General features: G+C 37.5%; 1 protein-coding gene across 8 annotated transcripts in view; it reads left to right on the forward strand.

The window, feature by feature from the left end:
• The window catches only part of SATB1 (SATB homeobox 1), a 92,316-nt gene that overhangs the window by 21,574 nt on the left and 49,600 nt on the right, over nt 1–21,142 (forward strand). For all 8 annotated transcript variants that reach the window (XM_064673388.1, XM_064673419.1, XM_064673380.1 and 5 more), the window contains 4 exons: nt 42–277; nt 4,054–4,230; nt 4,993–5,119; nt 5,847–5,970. In XM_064673388.1, the coding sequence (XP_064529458.1) occupies nt 67–277; nt 4,054–4,230; nt 4,993–5,119; nt 5,847–5,970 (639 nt within the window). In that variant the 5' untranslated portion in view covers nt 42–66. The remainder of the gene's footprint in view (nt 1–41; nt 278–4,053; nt 4,231–4,992; nt 5,120–5,846; nt 5,971–21,142) is intronic.

The following is a 21,142-nucleotide window of genomic DNA, read 5'->3' on the forward strand; positions in this document are numbered from 1 at the left end:
CACGTGTACAACATATATATTTTTTTTTTGAATCATGGCAGGTGATCTTTAGAGGCGGGACTGAGTATGGATCATTTGAACGAGGCAACTCAGGGGAAAGAACATTCAGAAATGTCTAACAATGTAAGCGATCCGAAGGGTCCACCAGCCAAAATTGCGCGCTTGGAACAGAATGGGAGCCCATTAGGAAGAGGAAGACTTGGAAGTACAGGAACTAAAATGCAAGGAGTGCCTTTAAAACACTCTGGACACCTGATGAAAACTAATATTAGAAAAGGTAACACTTTTGCTAATTCTGCATTAGAGAAATATGATTTATAATATTTGGGGGGGAAGCATACTTTTGCAGACTCTACTTCATTTATATTTCAGGATTAAATCTCCATTCTAAAATACTATATATTCCCAATTCTGATATAAATCACATTTGGGAAATGTAAGCTTCATGCTTGGGTGGAGCATCTTGCTATTCAGGGTGGAGTCTGATTTTTGTTAAGGTAAAGGCTAGCTCTGGTTAAAGCAAATTCTTACATTGAAATATAAGTAATATTAATTCTTCGGGTAAGTGTTGGGTTAAGAAGCGCAAAAATGTGCAAGAGTAAATACCGAACCCCCAAAACAAATTCTCACCTTTCCTCTTAATGATGGTCCTAAGATTGGAAGGGCAGCAGTATTTCCATAACAGTTGCAAGTTGGTTTAAAGAAGAGAGTGTAAATCTTTAGGTATCACATTGGAAAAGTCATTTATGATGTCAATCTTTGCAGTTTATTTTCTTAAGTACAATTCATTATTGAACAATGAACAACTTGGGTGTCATATTTTTCAGTGGCTGGTTTGCTGTAATTAGACATTTACACAAGGAAAAGGCACATTTAGAACCATTGATGTTCGTATATGGATGGCTTTTGTTTGCATTGAAAATATTTTCAATGGACAATAATATAGAAATTTTACTTATCAAAATGTGTAAGTCTTTTTGACCGTGTCCTACAGGCTTGCTAATTTAAATCAAAATATGCTGCATGTAATTTGGCATATGTCTTAAAACATCCTCTACTTTTCCTAGCATAATTGGTTATGCTTATAATCCAGATTTTTCTTGTATTTGCTAAGCAAAGTGCAAAATGGAACCAGGACTATTAAACGCACAAAGTTAGAAGGCAGAGGAATTTCATTGTGTCTGATGCATAACATTTATCGTACAATCATTTATTTTTTCCTCGGTTTGGTGAAAACAAAGAATATATTGATCCTGAAATGAACAGACACAGCAGTCCGTATTGTTAGATCTTTATCTATTAAAAATGGAAAAACAGCACTTCAGCAAATTCTTTGGCCTCTGCTCATGATTACCCTATTTATTGATTGTTTGCCAAGAATGTATGCATCTTAAGAAAGCCAGGGTAAGAGCATTAAAAATATAATTTATTACGGCTTTTCAAGCAGAGTGCATTAACATTGTACAGTGAAGCAGTGGGGCTTTATAAAAAGGACTTTCTGACGCCTGCAAACATATAAGTTCCATAAATTCCTAAATAGGAGATTTCAGCTGTCTCTGGTATTATGTGATATTTGCACAGCAAACTTTAATGCCAGGACAGTTTTAGACAAGGATTCTACAGACTTCACTGCTCCTTATGGCAGACGTGCTGTTTACACAGACTCGTAAACCTTCAGCAAAAGCTCTAACACTGCCTTCAGGTTTAAATCATGCTGTATTTTTAGCAGGGAGAACTGACCAATGCTCTCCCCTTTAATACTAGAAGGTTATGAAGTTGCTGCACTTGGAGGTCTTGCCAAGTACTAGCAGGAGTGATCAGCCAGCTGAGATTGTGCTCTCCTGTATAACATTTTTCACATTAACAGAAGGACACTAGTGACAGTTTGCTAAAAGATTTAGTGTCTTGATTTGTAGTCAGATGATACCTGTGTTGCACTGCTGGGATCGACCTCTGATAATCTATGCTGTGCTTCAAAATTTGGCCAAGAGGTTCTCCTGTGTTGTTTAAAGTACCTCGTTTTCCAGAATACTGCAACTCAGAAAACCGTGTACCTGGCAAAAAGGGTACTGATAGCAGCGAAGTACCTGTGTGTTGTGTCTGATCATAGCTTAATTTGTAGGAACTGATAAGGGGAAAAACAAATATACTTTAGCTGGGTTTGAGTGTATCTGCACTGTTTGTTAAAATGAAACTTTGCTTACAGTTTATCTTCAGGAATTACTGGTAAAACTATTTATGAATTTTGAGCCCTTACTCTGAGTCAGATGGCAATAGGTGAAACATCAGTTGTGAGAGCCTGGAAGCGAGAAAAAAAAAACAAACACCTTTTTGCAGATGAACCATGTGTGTCCACAGCTTAATTAAAACCAACGAAGAAAACACCAGTTTGCATGTACTGCTTTTGCTTTGGTCTTCTTTCCCTTCCTGACCAGTCTCCCTCACATTTAAAAAAACCAACCAAACAAAAAAAGTCAAGACAGAAATGCGTCTTCCTGCACTACATAAATATTGGCAAGCTTTTACTCTTGTCTTTCATGCTGAGCCTATTGGGCAAACTGAGTGAGTTTGTGAGCTTTTCCAAGCAAGCCTGAAGGGGTTTGTTTGCCAGAGATTGGCTCTCTGGTGAACAGATGTAGTTTAAATATACGTGCTTAAAGAGGTATCTTTTTTTATCGTGATTTCTTGCTATATGTTAGAGCACAAATCAACAGACGTTGGTCTTAAAGCGTATCTATTGTCAAGAGTAAATCTTGCTTTTAGACTATAGCATGTCAGGTGCATCCTAGCAGGTTAGGAGGTTTCCGTAAGTCTAGAGGGCAGTGGTTATAGAGGCATTAACATTGTAGGACTAATTGGAGTTCCTGGGTGCCCTGTTAAAATAACCCTTGTCATCATTTATGCTAAAGATGATACCCCTCTGGCAGGCTGCCATAAGACAGTTCTGTACATCTGCTTTTAACCCTTTTGCTTTCTGTCATTAAGAGATCCTAACCTGTGCCGCTGGAGACAGTGGAACAGGATTGGGATCTAAAACCACAGGTCCAAGGTCATCATGTCATCCGTGTCCATCTGGGAGGCTGGGAGGGATTTGCATGAAGTCAAGGAATCTGATTACTGGGAGAGACTTTGTCCCTAAAACAGCTTGGGTCATTTGTTACTTCTCTGTCTATTGTCAAAAGGGAGGAAATGGAAAAAAAAAAACAAAAACAAACCACAGAAAACCAAAAAAGGCTAAAGGAAAGAGAAGAGGTTATTTGCTTAATATTCTGTGTAGCGTATGGAAGGGTTTGTCATATGATGCTACAAAACTGGAAATTAGTAATTAACTTTCAGGCATGCCAAAATACGTTGTGGGATGTACAGTGCAGAAGACAACAACAGCAGCAACAAAAAAAGCCCAAACTGCAGGTACACTTCTTAAAGCGGCATTGAAATCATGATTTGTTTCTTAAAGATGCGAGTGAAAGTAGTGCTCAAGTGCACTCAGTGAATGAAGCACGAATTAGTGTTAACTTTTGCCTTGTTTCCTTGTGTACTCTTTTCAGAGCGAATGTATAACACACAAGGTGATTTGTTGTTGATGTTGAAAGCAATTAAATGTTTTTGGCAGGACTAAGAAAGTTTTAATGTTAACGAACAAAATTATGTAGCTGGTACTAAAATGGCTTACAGTGAAGACATCTGCAGTATGTATTTAGGTTCTCATGCTGCCTGCTACTCACAGCAAATCAGGCAGGACAGAGAGAATCAACTTCTCTTCAGTCAACCTTGTTATTTCTGTAGAAGGTAATTCTTTAAATCTGTATCTGATCAAGCGAGATAAATTTGCATTTCTGCTTTTCAGAGAGATGTATCTTTTGTAGAACTTTATCTTTTTTGGAGAGGGTGAGGGGAAAGGACTTGGGGAATATGTTTGTCAAATATTTGTGATGATTCTTGATTCCTCTCCTCTGCCTGTTCGTACAGGTTTTATTTACATAACGCTGTATAGACCCACCTACTCTACTATAACTCAAGTTTAATATGTTAAATTTAATTTTTTTTTAATAGGAAGTATGCTTCCAGTTTTCTGTGTAGTGGAACATTATGAAAATGCCATTGAGTATGATTCTAAGGAGGAGCATGCAGAATTTGTGTTGGTGAGGAAGGATATGCTTTTCAACCAACTGATTGAAATGGCATTGCTATCTCTTGGATATTCTCACAGCTCTGCTGCCCAAGCTAAAGGTAAATAAGATTATGAAATTGTACGATGACTTATGTTTGTTTGTGGGGTCTTGGGGGAGGGGCAGGATTTCTTTCAGGAATGCAGGTTTCACTTCTTAAACTTCCTGTAAATTCAGTCTATTTTTTTTTCCTTAATGCGTTTTTAGTTAGTGCATGTTTTGTTCGTGGGGAATGTGGAGGTAAATTCTTTTCTTTTTTTTTTTAAGAAGAGAAAAGACTTCAACTGAATCATTAGTATGCTTATTGACCTTAATAATCTGCTCCACTGAGGATCCACAAGGAAGTGTAAAGCATATTTGAGCAGATGGACTGTTGAGAGTCAACTTGCATTTATGACTGAATATCCAGTTCTGTTTCTTTTATTTTGTTCCTCATGGTTTTATAGACTGCAAAGTAATTTTTTTTTGTGCTCAGTTCTTGCATTGCAAAATCCTTTCTAATTTATTAAGATGAATGCTAACTATTATATCATGTCCTATTGAATTCATGGGAACTTAGGAAAATATACTTCTATACATACTAAGAAATGCATTTGTATAATTTCATAATATAGATAAAGCATATCCTTGGTGGTGTGTGGGTGGGGGTTTTTGAGGGGGGTGTGTGTTCTTGTGTTTTGCCAGATTTAAGAGGCTAGAAACAAAGGTGGTGATCCTGTTAAAATCAGATAATTTTTTTACCCCTATGAATTAACAGGTAAATTGCTTTCTTTCAATTTTTCTTGCCCACTGTCCCTCCCCTCACAAAACAACAATCCTGCAGGGCTTATCCAGGTTGGGAAGTGGAATCCAGTTCCACTCTCCTATGTGACAGATGCCCCTGATGCTACAGTAGCAGACATGCTGCAAGACGTGTATCATGTGGTCACACTGAAAATCCAGTTACACAGGTGAGTTGCACTCCAATTCTGGGACATGAACTGTTACTTTTCTGCTCTTAACTGTTAATATTGCTTGTATTTAATTCCCATTGTGCTTTGTGCTCAAAGTACAAAGGCTTGCCTAAATTCTTTTCTAGTTACTCTAATTCTTCTTTAACTTACAGTATACTATTCCAGAAAACTTTTATAGCTCTGATACATAGATTTTCTTTGGATATCTCATTAAAACTATATTGCATTTTAGTCAATTAAATGATGCATTACAAGAAGGCATTTTACATAAAGTTTACTTAAGAGAAAAATATTTTTGCATATCATGAACAGTACCATCTGTGTGCATTTTGTAAAAGAATGACTTGCTCACACTTATTGTTGCTGTTTAGGTTCTTAAATTTCACAGCAACAAAAAAGAAAAAACGGTTAATATATTAATGCTTTTCATGATCAGTCGTGAGAAAGCATTACACCTTAAATTGTTTTACCAAGCGCATCAGAGCAGGAAGGTAGAAGTAACATGAAAAAATAGTCGCCACATGCAGCTGATGTATAATTCATGCATCAATACAGCAGATGTGTTGTATAAAGTAATTAACTAATCGGAACAATCAGGAGACCGAGAGCAATCTCCAGATGCATCTGCTTGATGCGCAAAATGAAATCTGTCTGTCTTAAAGGAATGTTCTGCAGCAGGATGCAATCTTGTAATAATCCCTTTTCTAATCTGTGTTTCAAATAGTTGCCCTAAACTAGAAGACTTGCCTCCTGAACAATGGTCTCACACAACAGTAAGAAATGCTCTGAAGGACTTACTGAAGGATATGAACCAGAGTTCATTGGCCAAGGAATGTCCCCTTTCACAGGTACTTAGCATAACATATAATAAATAATAAAGCACTATAGGCAATGCTGATGTGAGATCTGAGATTTCTACAGACTGTAGCAAGTAGTAGCCATGGAGTGTATCTGCCAAAAATGCAAATGCATTTGACCACTTCATGATCTTTATAAATATGCCTGCTTCATTTTGAACATAGTCTTACAATGTTTCCCAGGGGGAGTCGTGAAAGGTTGTTTACACCACACTAAAATCGTCTCACAGCAAACTGGATTTTAACTGGTTTTTGTCTTCAGTCTTTGAACTGCTTTGATGCAACTACTTTTTTCAAGCATATGTGTTCAAAATGTTAAAAGGCTCTTTACTTACTGCTGTCAAAAGTACTATTGAATCTGAATGCTTGTTAGATAACCTACAGTAGTTTTAAATGCTAATTCATAAAATGAGACAATCTTTGGCATGCTATATGAGAAGGGAATAAAGAATAAAGCTCTTTGGGTGATGTGCTGTTGTTGCAAACAACCAAAGGAAAATCAGTCATTTATTAGTTCTAATCAAAATATACCTAAACAAAAATGAAACCTCAATTTATGCATTGCTAAATATTGAACCGATGCTTTCCTCAAGCCTTAGTTGTATTGTTCTATTTTTGCCATTCTTTTTGTTCTTCTCTTGTCAAATTACTGCAAAGGCGCAACTTGTTTTTCTACGCACAATGGTGCCCAATGATGCTGTGGTGGGAACATGGTATTATTTTTTACCTTTTAAATTTTAAAATGTATTTTGTTGTGCTGCAGTGGAGACTAATTCAGTATACAAATAAATGATGCTAGTTGTGGCAGGGAGGGGAAAAAGGGAAATTATGGAAGCCAAGGTATTTTTATGGGGATTTTATTTCTCTTGTTCAGAATTCTGGAGTCCGTCTCTGAAAAAGTTCAGTTAATCTATAGAGGACTAGTCTCTTTCTCTGTCTGTTTTTCCTGCAGATATATTAGCAGGCTTGTTTCCCATCACTTTTTTTCCCCTACGGTTAGATTGTTTTCAGTGATGTGGCTCCAATATAGAAAGTTCTGAAGTGGAAATAATCAAAATTATCTTCACTGGTTGCAAACCGTTCCAGTAATATGTCTGCAAAGTTATCTTGTATGTACCTACTACAAAAGCATGTGAGCTTTTGCACTGCTGGCTTGTGGAAGCTACAGATAACTTGGGATTTTTCTCCATTTTATTCTAATAGTGGTACTTTTTACTTGGTAAGGATAGAAAGCAAATAAATTCTATTGAGATGGAATATCTTGTTTCTATTTGGACATCATGTTTCACATAGAAGTTTCTGTATATATGTATATGTAAAGCAGAAAAAAGTTTTTAAAAGGAAAACTTTGTTATAGACAGTATCATGGTACTGAAGACAATTCAGTAATTACGCTCTTCTAAAAAATTGCTTTTAAACTATACTAAGTTTTTATATAATAACTTTATTGGACAAAAAAATCTTGCCTAATAACGGCTCTTCAAGTTAATGCTTGAGATGACTAAAACTCCAGATTACAGAACTCTGATTTGGAACTGTTTACTGATTTGTGCTTCTTTATTTGTAAAAGAATATACTTAAAGCCATGAGCTTCTTTCTGTTATTAAAAACGTGCTTGTTACTATTGTCCTCTCTATCTTCACCAGCGCTGAGATAGCTGGATTGAAAGAATTTAAATAGCTTCTGCTTTTCTTTTTTCTTTAAGGACCAAATCATGTTAAGCTTAAAATACATTTATTTATTCCTAACTTTTGGAAAAACAAGTTGTTACAGTGGTTGGTCGAGAGCCCAGCAGTCAGTTTAAACCTTCCTATTTCCCTTTGGGAACTTGAGGGAAGACGCGTTGATCTGGCAGTGTCCTTTTCACATGACTAAATTGATCTGTATTTGCCTAACTAATAACTCATTGTATATCACTTCTATGGAAGTGATTCTGATTTAAGACTGTCAGTGTTTTATTAAAGGTATTAAAGTCTGTGAATTGCCCTGCAGTGGCGTGCTGCTGCAACAGAGGTGAGAAGTAAGAGCAAGGCAGAGGTCAGGAGGCAGTGTTTCCTTAGGAGTTCCATCAAAGTGGGAGATTCTTCTGAGAGCAGAGAAGGGGTCTCTCCTATTTTGTACTTCCACAGGTATAGGTAATGCCATATGGAGTGTTTCATCACAAATGCAAACTAATGCAGTGACACCGTACCATAACTTATTAACACTGTTATGGATATAATTTATTAACCACAGAAAAATGACTCCAAGTGGAAACGGGAGTAGTTATCGTTTTCTGTCACTGTCATCAGCAATACCCTGTTTTGTGTAGGTATGGAAGGATTTGTTTTAAAGTATTGAAGCAGCTGTGCTCCATGCATGGCATCTCCGAAGCCCTGTTCTCACTTAAAATTTACTGGATTTTCTTAAACGATCTTGAATTTTTTATATTAAAAAATTGCTCATATTTGTTCAGAATACTGGCATTCTATGTACTGCAAAAAAAAAAGATAAACAAAACCCCAAGCAAACTATTTTATAGTGCAGATATATTTAATAGCTTGAAAATACATGAGCAAACAAACTTTGAGAACCAGTTTGTTTCAATTAGAGAGTTATGAGAACTTAACAGTATTATTTGCTTGAGTGTGGCTTTTTTTCTTTTAATTTTTTTTGCCATTTGCTTTCTTGTCCAACTAAAACCTTGTGGCATAAACGTAAGAACTCCTCATGCGTTCCTTGGTAAAATACTATTGTGACTCTTGCTCTCATTAGAAGAGTTGTATACATGGTGATTTTTGAAGCTACTATAAATGTCCAGCACTGTGACTGCTGTGGCCACACCTGAAGGTCAGGTTTATCGCTCAGTATATGAGCCCGCATCATGGGGAATCCCTGTAGACATGTCTTGGAGTGCTCAGGATGGACCAGAGCAAATACATGGCTCTGAATTGCTGGGGAATTGCCAACAGGCATCCAGAGGTTTGGTCTCAAATTTTTGGTATCAAGCAGTCAAGGTTAAAGGACACTGCAAATTTTGCCCGTTCTGAATTACGGGCTGCAATGGATATTTTCAACCTTTACATCAAGTTTGCAGATTTTATTGCTAGAGACTAGCAGCATGTGCAGATGCTGAGTGAAAGATGTTTTGCGTTTCATGCGCACAGCTCGCTTCATTTCTCCTTCCTCTCCAGATTTCTTTTGATGGGGAAGGTAACTCGGAATTTAATCTAGGACTCAATTTTGGGCTGTCTTGTGCATTCCATTAACTTGGTCTGTCTTGTGAGTGGCCTAGATCTCATTTCCCTCCTGTTTTGGCACTTCAGTCTCCAAAGGGTTGCAAAGAAATTTTTCTACCATCAATTCTTATTTCCAAACCCTTGCACAGAAGCTCTACTCTACCTCAGTCTTCTGGGAGCTGTTCTAAAGTGATCAGGCAAGCAGACAGCTCTGTTGCATTTACTTATTTAATGTTAGTCTTTCAGTGTCTCTCCTCAGCCTTAGTCTCAGCATTTTCATACTTCACTTTCACAGTTTTGCTCTATTTTGATTTTTAGTGCAGAAGTCTTTTATTACTTCCACGGTTAATAACTGAAATACTACAGGCTGTATGTATGCTGATATTAATAGGGGGTTTTTTTTCCTCTTTTGTCCCTGTTGAATTATTGTCTTTCACTCTGTCTGTGTATTTATATATGTATATAGTTATATCAGGTTTTATGAGGAAGCAGAGAGCAACATGGGCTATTGATCCGAGAAAAGAATGCGAAATTCTTTTGATAATTCTGGAATGAACTCACTGTGTGATTTTGAAGGTTTAGGTGTACCCCTTATCTTCAGTTCCTAGAACCATGTCTAGGAAAAGAAGATAACAAGTCACTCTATGAAGAGATCATAGTGATTAATTAGTATCAGGGCACTGCTTCGAAAATATGGTAGTGGTCAAATGACATTAATTTTTCTTCTGGTATTATTTCACCTGATTTTTTTTTTCTACGAAAACATTTCCTAAATGATTATTGTTAGTATTCGCAAACAGGCGCTTTATCAAACCACTGCAAAAGCACTTCTGAAGCAATGTATTCTTTCTCTTATCCCATAGTATCCTGAAATGTGAAGGTATTTGGTGTTTTTTGTTTGCGTTTTTTTTTCCTGTTTTGCTTGTCCTTTGAAACTGCTTGTTTCTAGTCTGACTCTCAGGACAACCATGAGTCAGTGCATTATAGATGAGAAATTCTAGGTCTGATATATAGTAGAATCTCAAATCTCAATGGCTTTTTTCCCCCAATATTTTGTACGAGACATGCAGTATTTCCATTAAATATATCCAGAGGCTGTGATACTCAGGGACGTAGTAATTTACAGACATTGCATTACTATTTTAAAATTTTTTTGAAGATATTTGTGTGTTCCCCCCTTTCCCCACTGTATAATGTCATTTACATAATTTTGCTCTTGGTGATGAGGGAATAGTGTTTTCTTAGTCAGAGGGATATACGCTTGCATTCCATGAAATGTATGCATACACAGAACAAGTGCTGGTACGATACCCAAGTCTGAATAGTTTTGCACTTGTGATAAGTATAACTGTCCTGACTGCATTTTTAACAAGCTTCCATGCTGTAGTGAATGATTCTCTGCATCTGACATGGGCATGTTATAGATCTTATACTTTCCTTTTTGTTCAGATATCCTGCCCTGAATTTGCGTGCTATTTTACGCAGACATCAGGCAGACTTTATATGATCTGGCAGAGACAACAGGCAGAAAGCTTTCTTGGAACATCAGTGTTTCTCAGTTCACCTGATCTGAAGGCACCTGGCCATCATAGCAAATAAACGGCTCAATAGAAATCCTCTTACATTTCCTCACTGCTGTTCTGACCAACCCCCTTCCTAAATAAAAAAGTTATGTTTTCTAAAATTGGAATTTCTATACCTATACGTAATCAAGGAACGAACTATTAATAGTTGCCAAAATAAATACGTTTTATAAGCAATTTTTAATTCATCCTTTACAAAACCAAAAGGTGTGTTTTACCCCCTCCCCTTTCAATTTTACCTACCTAGACTTGAGATCGAGTCCTTGGATTTCTTTGTTGCTTGTAAGTCTTTTCTCTCTTCCTCCCCTCCCCCAATAATTAATAACCTGAGTAAGGAATGCAGCTCCTTTTTCTGCTTTAGAAGTTGCTGTACTTTAGATTTTAAAGATGTCATTAATTATTTCAGGGAAGTAAATCCTTGAGGGCCTGGGTTCAGGTTTTGGCAGGCAGGCCTTTTCAACCCACCTCCCACTTGCTCAAGAGCATTCACTGTGATGTCTCTTCAAGCTGACATGGTATCTGGATTTTTAAAACATTTGTGATTAACTATTAAAATTTGTGGCTATGATTTTTAGTCATCCAGATAGAATGGGCAGTGCAAAGCGTGTTGTTGATGGGATGAGCGAGATGTAATGCACGTGTTGGTAGAGCTGTGTGAGGACGTTCACAGGGTACTCAACCTTTCAACTGCTTGATCATTTGATCACTAATCTATGTTCTTTAGATGCACTTAAATGCTCTGTGTTAGAGCTATGTCAGTCTGTCTACAACTATTTTATCTGGGCAGTGCCCTATTAAAGGAGAAAATATATAGCTATTTTTTTCTGTCTCTTCATTAGAATTAAGTACAATAAGGATTTAAAGTCCCTTTCCAAAACAGTTATGAGGCTTGAAATTATTGTGTGGAGGAGGGGAGAAATGTGCCTTGTTCCTCAAATAAATGCAGTTTCTGCCTTCAGAGGAGTGTGTAAAGTGTCAGTGTGTCCCTTAGTATCTGTGCTGTAATGAGGTCTTGCATTTCTGCTTTTGAAAAGTGGAGGAGTCCAACAGAGGAATGGTGCTAGTGTTGATAGTTTGTTGGGGTTTTTTTAGCACTGCTAAAGTCAGCTGTGTGGAGTTATGAGCACCTGTCCTCTGCCAGGCTCTCTTGTGAACAAAGTACAAAATTAATGTATTTTTGGGACTGTGTGTCCCACGTTGTGGGCTAACCATTTGTGATTGTATCTCAGCAAATTTTGAGAACTGTGTCATGTGAACGATTATCTGCATCATATGGACTTCAGGTTTTAGGAAAGTGACAGAATGAAAAGGAACACAGCACTCTTGCTTCTGATATGTTTTCCTTCAAAAACATGCATGTATTGTAGAACTGAGCCTTACTTAGCTTCTGTGTTCATTCAGTGGTCCTGAGAATTGTGTATAGAATAACTTGCATTTTAAATATTTATAGCTATGTTCTTTTTATAGATATATGTATACATATAACCATGCTTTTTTTTTTTTTTTCATCTGGGTACATTTAGAGGGTTGAGAGGCAGTCAAATAATGCACTGCTACAAAATTTTGTATTTATTCGTTCATGTTTCTTGCATACTTTTTAATGCAGTCGTGGCCAAGTGCAAACCCTGATTGATTTATTTTTTCCATAACTTTGAGAGTTAACAAGCCACTCCTCCAGTGTTCTTTAAAGCAATATTGCAAATAAGTCTTTTTTTTTTCCCTTATTGGCAAATTTTTGGCTGTAGAGTACTGCACAAGTATAAACAACATGAGAGATCCTTTAACATAACATGAGAGAGCCTTTAGTCGCTTTGCTCCCTAGCTTTGGAACTCATTGCCAATTGAAGTAAGGAAAGCTTGGCTGTTGGGACTTTTAAATCTAGACTTAAAAGTTATTTGTTCTGTTTAGCATTTTTAAAATTATTCTATTAGGAATTGTATGTGCTTCAGTTTTAATTTTAACTCATAATGATTGTAAAGCACCCTGGGATGCTTGCATGAAGGGCGCTACAGAAACCCAAGATTGCATTGTACTGTGTTGTAATGTATTGTATTATTACATGGTGCTGGAGTTGGACCACGGACAATTCATATAGAAAGCATTTGAATACTTAGCTAAAGATAAGGGCTGTGTATGGGGGGGGGGGGGTACTGTCTTTTCTTGCTTCTTTTCCCCCTTTTCTGTCAGTTATTTTATTAAACTAAATTAACATGGCAGTTATTCCCTAAGAAATGCCAGCATAATTTACTGCTGCAAAGGGGCTCAAAATGTAAACCAGATGATAAACTAAAAATAAAAAAGTCCACATTAAGATTTAATTGCACTTCCCTTTCTATATTACGTTCTTATGTAAAATACATTACAAAACAGTACATTCTTTATCACTTCCTTCACTTTTAACTGAATTTCATTAACAATAAAGAAATATATTGTCTCTATTTTCAGTAATGTCACTTGACAGTTAATCCCTTAACTTGATGTACATGTCTTTAAGAATTTTTTTTTTTTTTTTTTAATAAAGAACATGATAGCACTGACTGGAGCCAAGTATTGCACAATCATGTGATTTGCAAGTTTCCCAGCTCACAGCTTTGCCAGTGCAGGTCAATTCACACCTGCCACACTTATGCCATTCTGGTCCTCATGTTGCTTTTTCCTCAGTGATTGTCAGAGGTAGAGAGAGTTGTGCATGCAGCTCCTTCCTTCCCCCCTCCCTCCACACTCCAAATGTGTGGTAAACCTTGTGCATTGGAAGTGTCTCCTCAGGAATTAAATGGAGTTTAATTTCTGTCCATTAGAAAGCTGCTATCCACATCGCCAATTAAGCCTTCTATTTAAAGGGTGAGGAGATACGTATGTCTACATCTTAATCACTGCTGTGACTGGTTTGCAGAGACCTGCCCTGACTGGTTCAGTTATTACTAGCAATGGTGGGAGGCACAGAGATCAGCATGGTTATAAAACCTACCCAAAAGCTGAGCAAATTCTGTAGGTGCTGTAGCGTCACTGTCAGCAGATTTGAAGCTGAGGTACATCTGTGTTAGGGGATGCAGGAGTGTAGGCATAAAGATGCGTCGGGAGAAAATTACTTGAACTGGTAGTAATTTTTTACCTGATGGGAACAAAAGCAAAAACAGGACCCACTTGTTGAGAGGCAATGCTCAAGAGACAAGCAACTCTCACCTTGTCAGACCGGACTCATTGCATGCCTTCACTCTAATCATAACTTAAAAGAGATGAGTTTCTCAAACAGACTGAGCAAAACTCAAAGCTTGCTCCCCTACCATCACCACTTTTTTCTTTTTTAATTAATAGTTAGGTTCTTTTTATTTCCAAGAAACATGGTAGGAGAACCCTAAGGTGAGAGTGAGCTTTGTCTCTCTTTCCTTGGACACTTCTTTAAGAAGAGCACAAATAGTATCAGATTCCCCTGGTGCCTTGCAGCTGTGATCAGAGGACAGGTTTTTCAGGACAACAGCAACCTTAGACCTGCCTCACTCCAAGCCATGGAATAAACTGCTCAAAAGGGAAATGTTCTGTTCCCCAGAGGTGGGAACAGATGAAATGTTCTCCTTATATGCACCTGTCTCACTTTTATTTTGTTTTTTAGGTTCTAAGATTTCCTACACTGAAAGCTGCAGTTCTTCCATAAGCTTGCACCAAAAGAGGGGGGAACTGTGCTAAAACACAACCTGTGCCTCGCTGTGCCACTGTTCCAAAGGATTTGATACTTTATAGTAAACTGTCAGGGAGAAGGTTGGGTTTTGTGATGGTGAAAAACTGAGACCCATGCAAAAGGACTTTCCTATCAATGGCCTTTCTAGAGATGGACAGGAGATTTCAGCTCTATAATTTTACTTAGGGTGTTTGTATTTGAAACAGTATATTTAGACTCTTAGAATTTTAAGGGTTGTGTGTGTATCTGTATATTTATGAATATATCTTACAATAAAATTCCACCAAAATATGCATGTCAGCTAGTACATCCCCAAGTTCTTAAAGGTGTGTTCCTTCACTTTTTGTAAGGAGGAGCTTTGTGTGCTAAATTTAATATAGCTACATTTTTTAAAATGTATATATTTTAATGTAATGAGTACCTAAGAAAAAAATTTAGTAAATAGAACCTCGGAGTGCTTGTGCATATTCCTCATGGAAAGCTGGCTGGAACATTTCTCTTTTGAGATACCTTCATTGAATCCTGGATATTTTTATGAACTCTTCAGAGTGTTTATACTTTTCACAAACTCTTGATAGTGAAACGTAGCAACAGAGGTGAAACTAGTATCTTGGCTAACATATGCTTAAAATGTCACCTTTATATGATTGTACTTGGTAGAAGTTAAGAATCCATAGCAAATTTCATACTATAAATTATTTTTTTCCCGACAAATTTTTACATTTTTCTCAGGACAGAAAGTAGTTTGTTCATGTGCTTTTAGCAGCACCTCCCTCAGAGAATTTGGGTCTATGTGACAAAGAATAATCAGATGTACAGGTGGCTCATAAAGAGGTACATGGCCTGAAACAATAAAACTGACACTTAACCATTTAAACAAAGGATAGGTAAAGGATGGTATATTTGGCACTAGAGGGGTATTTAAGCAAGCAATCAGAGGGATGAGAGAAGCACTCGCTAGGAGCAGAAATCAATGAAGTTCAACCTAAAAGCTACTCTTACGTTAAAAAAAAACAACCAAACAACAACTAGGAGAAAGGTACATAAATGGTACATATCTAGTGAAAGAGATTAGCATGAATGTGGTGAAAGACCCAGCACAAGAAGTCTTCAGATAAATATCACATGATTTCTCTAGCTCAGCCAGTGGTAACTTGGCTGAACTTGGAAATTGCTAGATGAAGTTCTAGGGTCTCTTTTTATGTAGATTCCAAAATTGATGTTCAAAATGGCCTCTTTTGAGACTTTAAAAATCTGTAAAAACTTGTGTAGATACAGGAAAAGGGATCAAACAAAAGGCCACACACCAAAAGAAATTCAGTAAGACAACTGTTAGTGCTACTGAGTCTGATGACTTCTTGTCTGGACATTGTGCCTTAGGGCTCAACTTCATGCCAGACATCTGATGCTTTGCCTAGCAGAACAGTGGAATCCGAGAAGAGAGTTGCTGAAAATCACGTCCTATTTCCCAGCAAGGAAATCTTCCTTAATGTGGTGGATATTAAGCAATTCTACAAAAACTGTATTGAAAACAACCATGTGGCTGGTTGAAGATAGGGCAATTATCAACATCTCTGTGAAGAGAATGTATATGCTCCATTTTTGTGGAAAGTTTAACATACACAAAGCTAACGTTAATGCATTGATAGGTCTAAAATGTCCTGTATCACACAAAACGTTTGTATTAGGATAGCATTTGAAAGCATGTGCATTAGGATAAGCATTCCGGATAGGAAACAAATCAGAAGCACTCTGACCTGGCTGGAACAGAGTGTTCAGAAAGAAAAGCAATCCACCTGAGAGGAAGACTGAAGGTGTTTCAGATTTTCACCAGATCAGTTTGTGAGATTTCCAAGGCCTCCCCTACCTCTTTATTTCTGTACAAGAAATGCTGGTTTGCCCTATCCACATCCATCTTGGATAATTCTGATTGATATCCTGGGCTCTAGCTTCCTCTAGTCTTGCTTGTTGCATCCAGAGGAGAAGAGGTGAGTGTAGTTGCACAGGCCTCACGTAGTGCATTGCCTAGAGTAGGAACAGCAGCCTTCTGGAGAGAGGTTGAGGACCCTGTCACCATATGATGGAACTGGTAAGGAAGGATGGAACTTCCCCTGGAGTAGCTTAGCTCTGGTCCTTTGCACTTGAAGTCCAGCCAGTGTTGGAGCAGGGCTTCTAGGTTTGGCTTCATCCAGCAGAAATTCTGCCTGTACACCCTGAGATCTTACTGCGATGGGCACCGATGTGGGAGCAATTGGTAGAGCCCTTAAAAACACATATTCCCAGTTCAAGCTGAAAGAGCGGTGTTACTTCTGAACAGCTCTTCCAAATGGATTCCTGGCTGAAATGGATAGTGCTTTTCTTACTCCTGGAGCTCTCAAATTTCGGAGCTCTGCTGGCAAAGGCACTTGCATAATCAAAATCTTAGGGTGTAATAACTCACCCCTCAATTTAATTTTAGTTCCATGAAGTAAACCAAGAATTAACTTATTAAATACTGATGATTTTGCATTTTATACTTTGTCCAGGTTGATATTAGGAAGGGTTTAGCCAGGACTTTTACTACTAAGTACCTGCCATTTACAAATTGTGTACAATAAAAATCAGGATTCTTAAAAAGATTGATGTTGGACATCTGACAATGAAGACAAAAATGTGTTATGTCTCCTTATCTTTTATAGGTTGAGGTTGTGACTTCTTTTTCTTCCTTTTTTTTTTTTTTAAAGTCTAAGGCACTGTGCCATAAAGCTTGTAAAGCAGTTATGAAGTTCTTCAAATCTGAATTAACATTTCCCACCTACCTATCTTTCTCTCTTTTAAGCTTTTAACCTTTGTAGTTATAAGACTAGTATCTTGGGAAGCAGCTTTTTATTTGAGCTTTATTTATATCCATCAGTGGGAGATGCTCAGAAAACATTGGGAGAATGCTGCTCTGTCATGCAGCAACTGGGAATTTACATTACAGAATGGTAAAAATAGTGCAAGGATCAGTTCCTTCAGATGCTGAATCCTCATTTCGGATTTTCAAAATCTTCCCATGTGTGGGTATATTTCTATGCATATCTAAATATATGCGTATATATGTATATGTTATTTGGGTTCTTTTAGTTTTATATCTTCCCTCATTATGTTCAATGTAGCTTTATGTTTACATTAATACATACATTGATAATAGTTAAAGACAACATAAGGCAGAAAAGGAGGAGGAGATAATTTAGGTTTTACAAGGATAAGAGAAAGGAGGAAAGACGTGCTCATGTATTGAAGGAAAAGCTTGTGCCATCATTGTAAATCTGCCTTTTATTCAGTTTTAACTTATATGACCAGCATTTGCCATGCAGATCCTTACTTTTCCTGACCCTGGCAACAGTATGGAGGTCAGATAGCCATCCAAGTGCAATGCCAAAGGCACAAACAAAAGTTTTTTTCTTCTTTGTCCATCTGTGGGTTTTTCCCTGATCCTACATGTTTATAGGGCATATGACAACAAATTCCGTTGCGTTATTTGCTATAGTTCAAGCTAATGGACCAAGGAATTTAACATAATTCTTCATATGCAGGTTAACTGTCCATTTCATGATTCCTTGTCCAAAAAACAGCTAGTGGCTGGATATATTTGGTCTGCTTTTATTTGGAGTGGCAGATGATATATCCCTGCCATGCCAGAACACTAGGAACAACATTTTGCCCTGGTTGGGTTTTTGCAGTACGTGGGCTGGCGTAGGCTCAGGCAGGCTAAAATCTTTTGATTTGGGGATAATCTTGTGTTATCTGGTTGGGGCTTGAATGTTCCCTTCTCATTTGAAAAATGTTAACGTAGAGCCTCCTGAGAAATAAGCACTCCTAAGAGTTCAGCTTGTATTAAAACTGATGCTTGCTATTTCCACGCAAACAAAAGCCAGTGATAGTGGCTAGGATAGGGGAAACAAAGTTCCTCTGTCCTTTATGAAAAGATCCTCCCCACCCCCAACCCCAAATCTTTAAGTTCTGCTCTGCAACTTTATCACTATTCAAACTAGGTCTAGGGACAAAGGCTCGTAGCTTTTCTCTTTTTCTTTTTTTTTTTTAAAAGGCATGTTAGGTTTGCAGCACTGGGACATGCTTCCCTGCTGGTGTCTAAAGATGTAAAGCGGAGGATTTATGGAAGACAGAATAGAGCCTTAAAAGTTTGGCTTTAAAAAACGGAGCCAGTAGTTTGACAGATTGTTCAGTAAATGTTCATTTTATTGAGAATTATAAAAAAGGTGCTTAACGCCTCTGTACCATTAATATAATACATTTAAAGAATACTGTCAAGATTAGTGTTTCAGTTCTGAAAATTGACTGTAGGGTTTATGGGCAGCACTGTTCATACTCTGCTTGTAAGATGAGGTATCTTCTACTTACCACTTGACAAAACCATTATTTTGTTACAAGGCTTTATACTGAAAAACTTGATAAATAGTAAAACGTAAATAAAATGTCATTTGAAAAGTGGGAGAATAGTTGCTGCCTGTCTTATAGCCAGATTTAGCAGATGCGGGTTTGAATGTAAAACAGTTGTGAAAATAGCCGGTGTCAAACTAGTGCAAAATTAAACTTGTGGGGTGTTCTGTTTTCAGTGTCTGTCATTGTTGAAGTACTCCATTTCAAAAGCATGCATTCCTTTCTACAGAAAAAAAATCAGATTCCTTAGTTGAAATTAATTAGCATTCAGAAACCAGATAGCATGTTTTTGGGTATTCATGAGATCTCTGTTTGAAAAAATGTTTTTAACTTGTAGAAATGTGTTGCAACACACAGATGGGAAGAAAAAGAAAAAAAAATCTCTTTAGCAAGCACTGTGTGTAAAAGGAATATTACATTTTGCACGCTCCTGATTACCCTGTGTAAACAGTTTTTGACATCTGTCTTTATAGTTTTCGAGGAGAGGAAGACTTTGTTAAAAGAACCATTTTTATACAGCAGTCACCATTTCAGTCTTGCTTTACCTGTATTATGAAAGCAGATGGTCTGCATGTCTTTTGAATATTTATAACTATCAAAAACAATCTCTTGCTATTCACCCTTAGGCTTATGAGATGTCAGGACTGTTCTGGTTGAAAAAAAAATCATCTTGGGTGTTTACAGAAAGGGGATTACATTAAGCTGAAATGACTATACATTTTCCAGTTTAATATTTGTCCATCAGCTGTTTAATCGTATTTAGATAATTGTGTAAATAAGTTGTTGCAGCCCTTGCCCCTTCCACTGAGCAGGCTTGAAGCTTTAAACACCGATGAATGAGTTGCGAAAAAGCTCAGGTTTTTTTTTTTTTTTTCTAGTTAAACAACCTGGAAGGCCTAAATAAGTTTTGGTTACAATGCTCCTTTTGAGGGAAATGTTTAATTTGCAAAGGAATCCCCAATATCTAATTCAGCCGAGTTGTGTTAGGAAGCTGCTGTGTCTGTTGCTCTCTGCTAAGTCTGTTAGCATGTATTTGCTCTGTGTAAATACTGCAGCCCAAGTACCCCTTCATGAGGCATGAAAACAACCTTATTCTGCCCATATAAAAATAATTTTAAGGTTATTTAGGGGAAGTTTTGGGACTGTGGGGGTTAAAAGCTTTTTTGACTGGAAGCTGAGCAATCACTGATAACAGATTTTGCTGTGGTTGGTTGATTTGGCAGAAAAGCATGAACAGTTTTGGTTTAGATGATTGAATTAACCTGATTAACATTGTTTTTGTTGCCTTGCAAAAAGGACAACAGTATACTTTTAGCGATGATCGAACAGCACTTCACCTGGGTGAAGAGCAGTGTTAGAGGCAATGACTCAGAAATGCCTCCCTTGAAGCACCTGCAGCAGTGGCTGCAGCAATTAGCCAGCATGAAAGGCTCAGGTCCTCCCTGTGTCTGACAGGACGCACCTTGCATTAGATCCTGGCACAATTCAAAAGGTGCTACTGTTTTATTGGGTTTTGTTTGATGGGTATATGAAAATATTTCTGGTTGAGATTTATGATATTTCCCCAGGGAGTTCCCCAACTTCTTTGAGAAAAGATGGTGTCTGGTTTTCAAATCTCTGGTATTTAATCTTCCAGAGAAAATGGGATTTTGTTCAATCTACGCTGGGTGAACCTCAGCTGAACTTCAGAACAAATTCTACCCCTACCTCCACACAGTTGTTGGATGCCTAATTATAATTAACTTATTTGGCTAAAAAAAGAGCACTTGGGCTGCAGCAGATGGTATCATTCCAGAATAGTGGGATTTCTGTGAAGGTGGCACCATTTCAGATGAGATCTCCCGATTCTCAGAACAGGACTGCAAGTGATGTGGTTGGGGGGAGGGAGGATGGGAGAGGGGAAAGAGGGAAATTTGAGATCTTGAAGTCTTTCAATGATAAATTTCTAGGAGATAAGTTAAGACTCTGGATCTGTGACCAGTTTTTGCAGTCTATCAATTTTCTTTGCAACGTGTGAAAAAGAAATCTGATTATGAGTGATAAATGTGATGCATTTGAATATTTGTGTGATATATTTATATTCGTCATCCTTGTACGTGGAAGGCGTCTGCCTCTGTGCCTCACAGATAAGGAGGATATATGCAGTAGTATCTGAATATGATGCAATATGATTCAAATGCAATAATTTTGATTTTGATTATTGATAAGTCAGGACATGGGGAACTCCTCAAGCGTAATGACCCAGGTAATATGAAAAACATCG

This window comes from Pseudopipra pipra, chromosome 1 (genome assembly GCF_036250125.1).
Source record: "Pseudopipra pipra isolate bDixPip1 chromosome 1, bDixPip1.hap1, whole genome shotgun sequence".
Taxonomy (NCBI): Eukaryota; Metazoa; Chordata; class Aves; order Passeriformes; family Pipridae; genus Pseudopipra; species Pseudopipra pipra.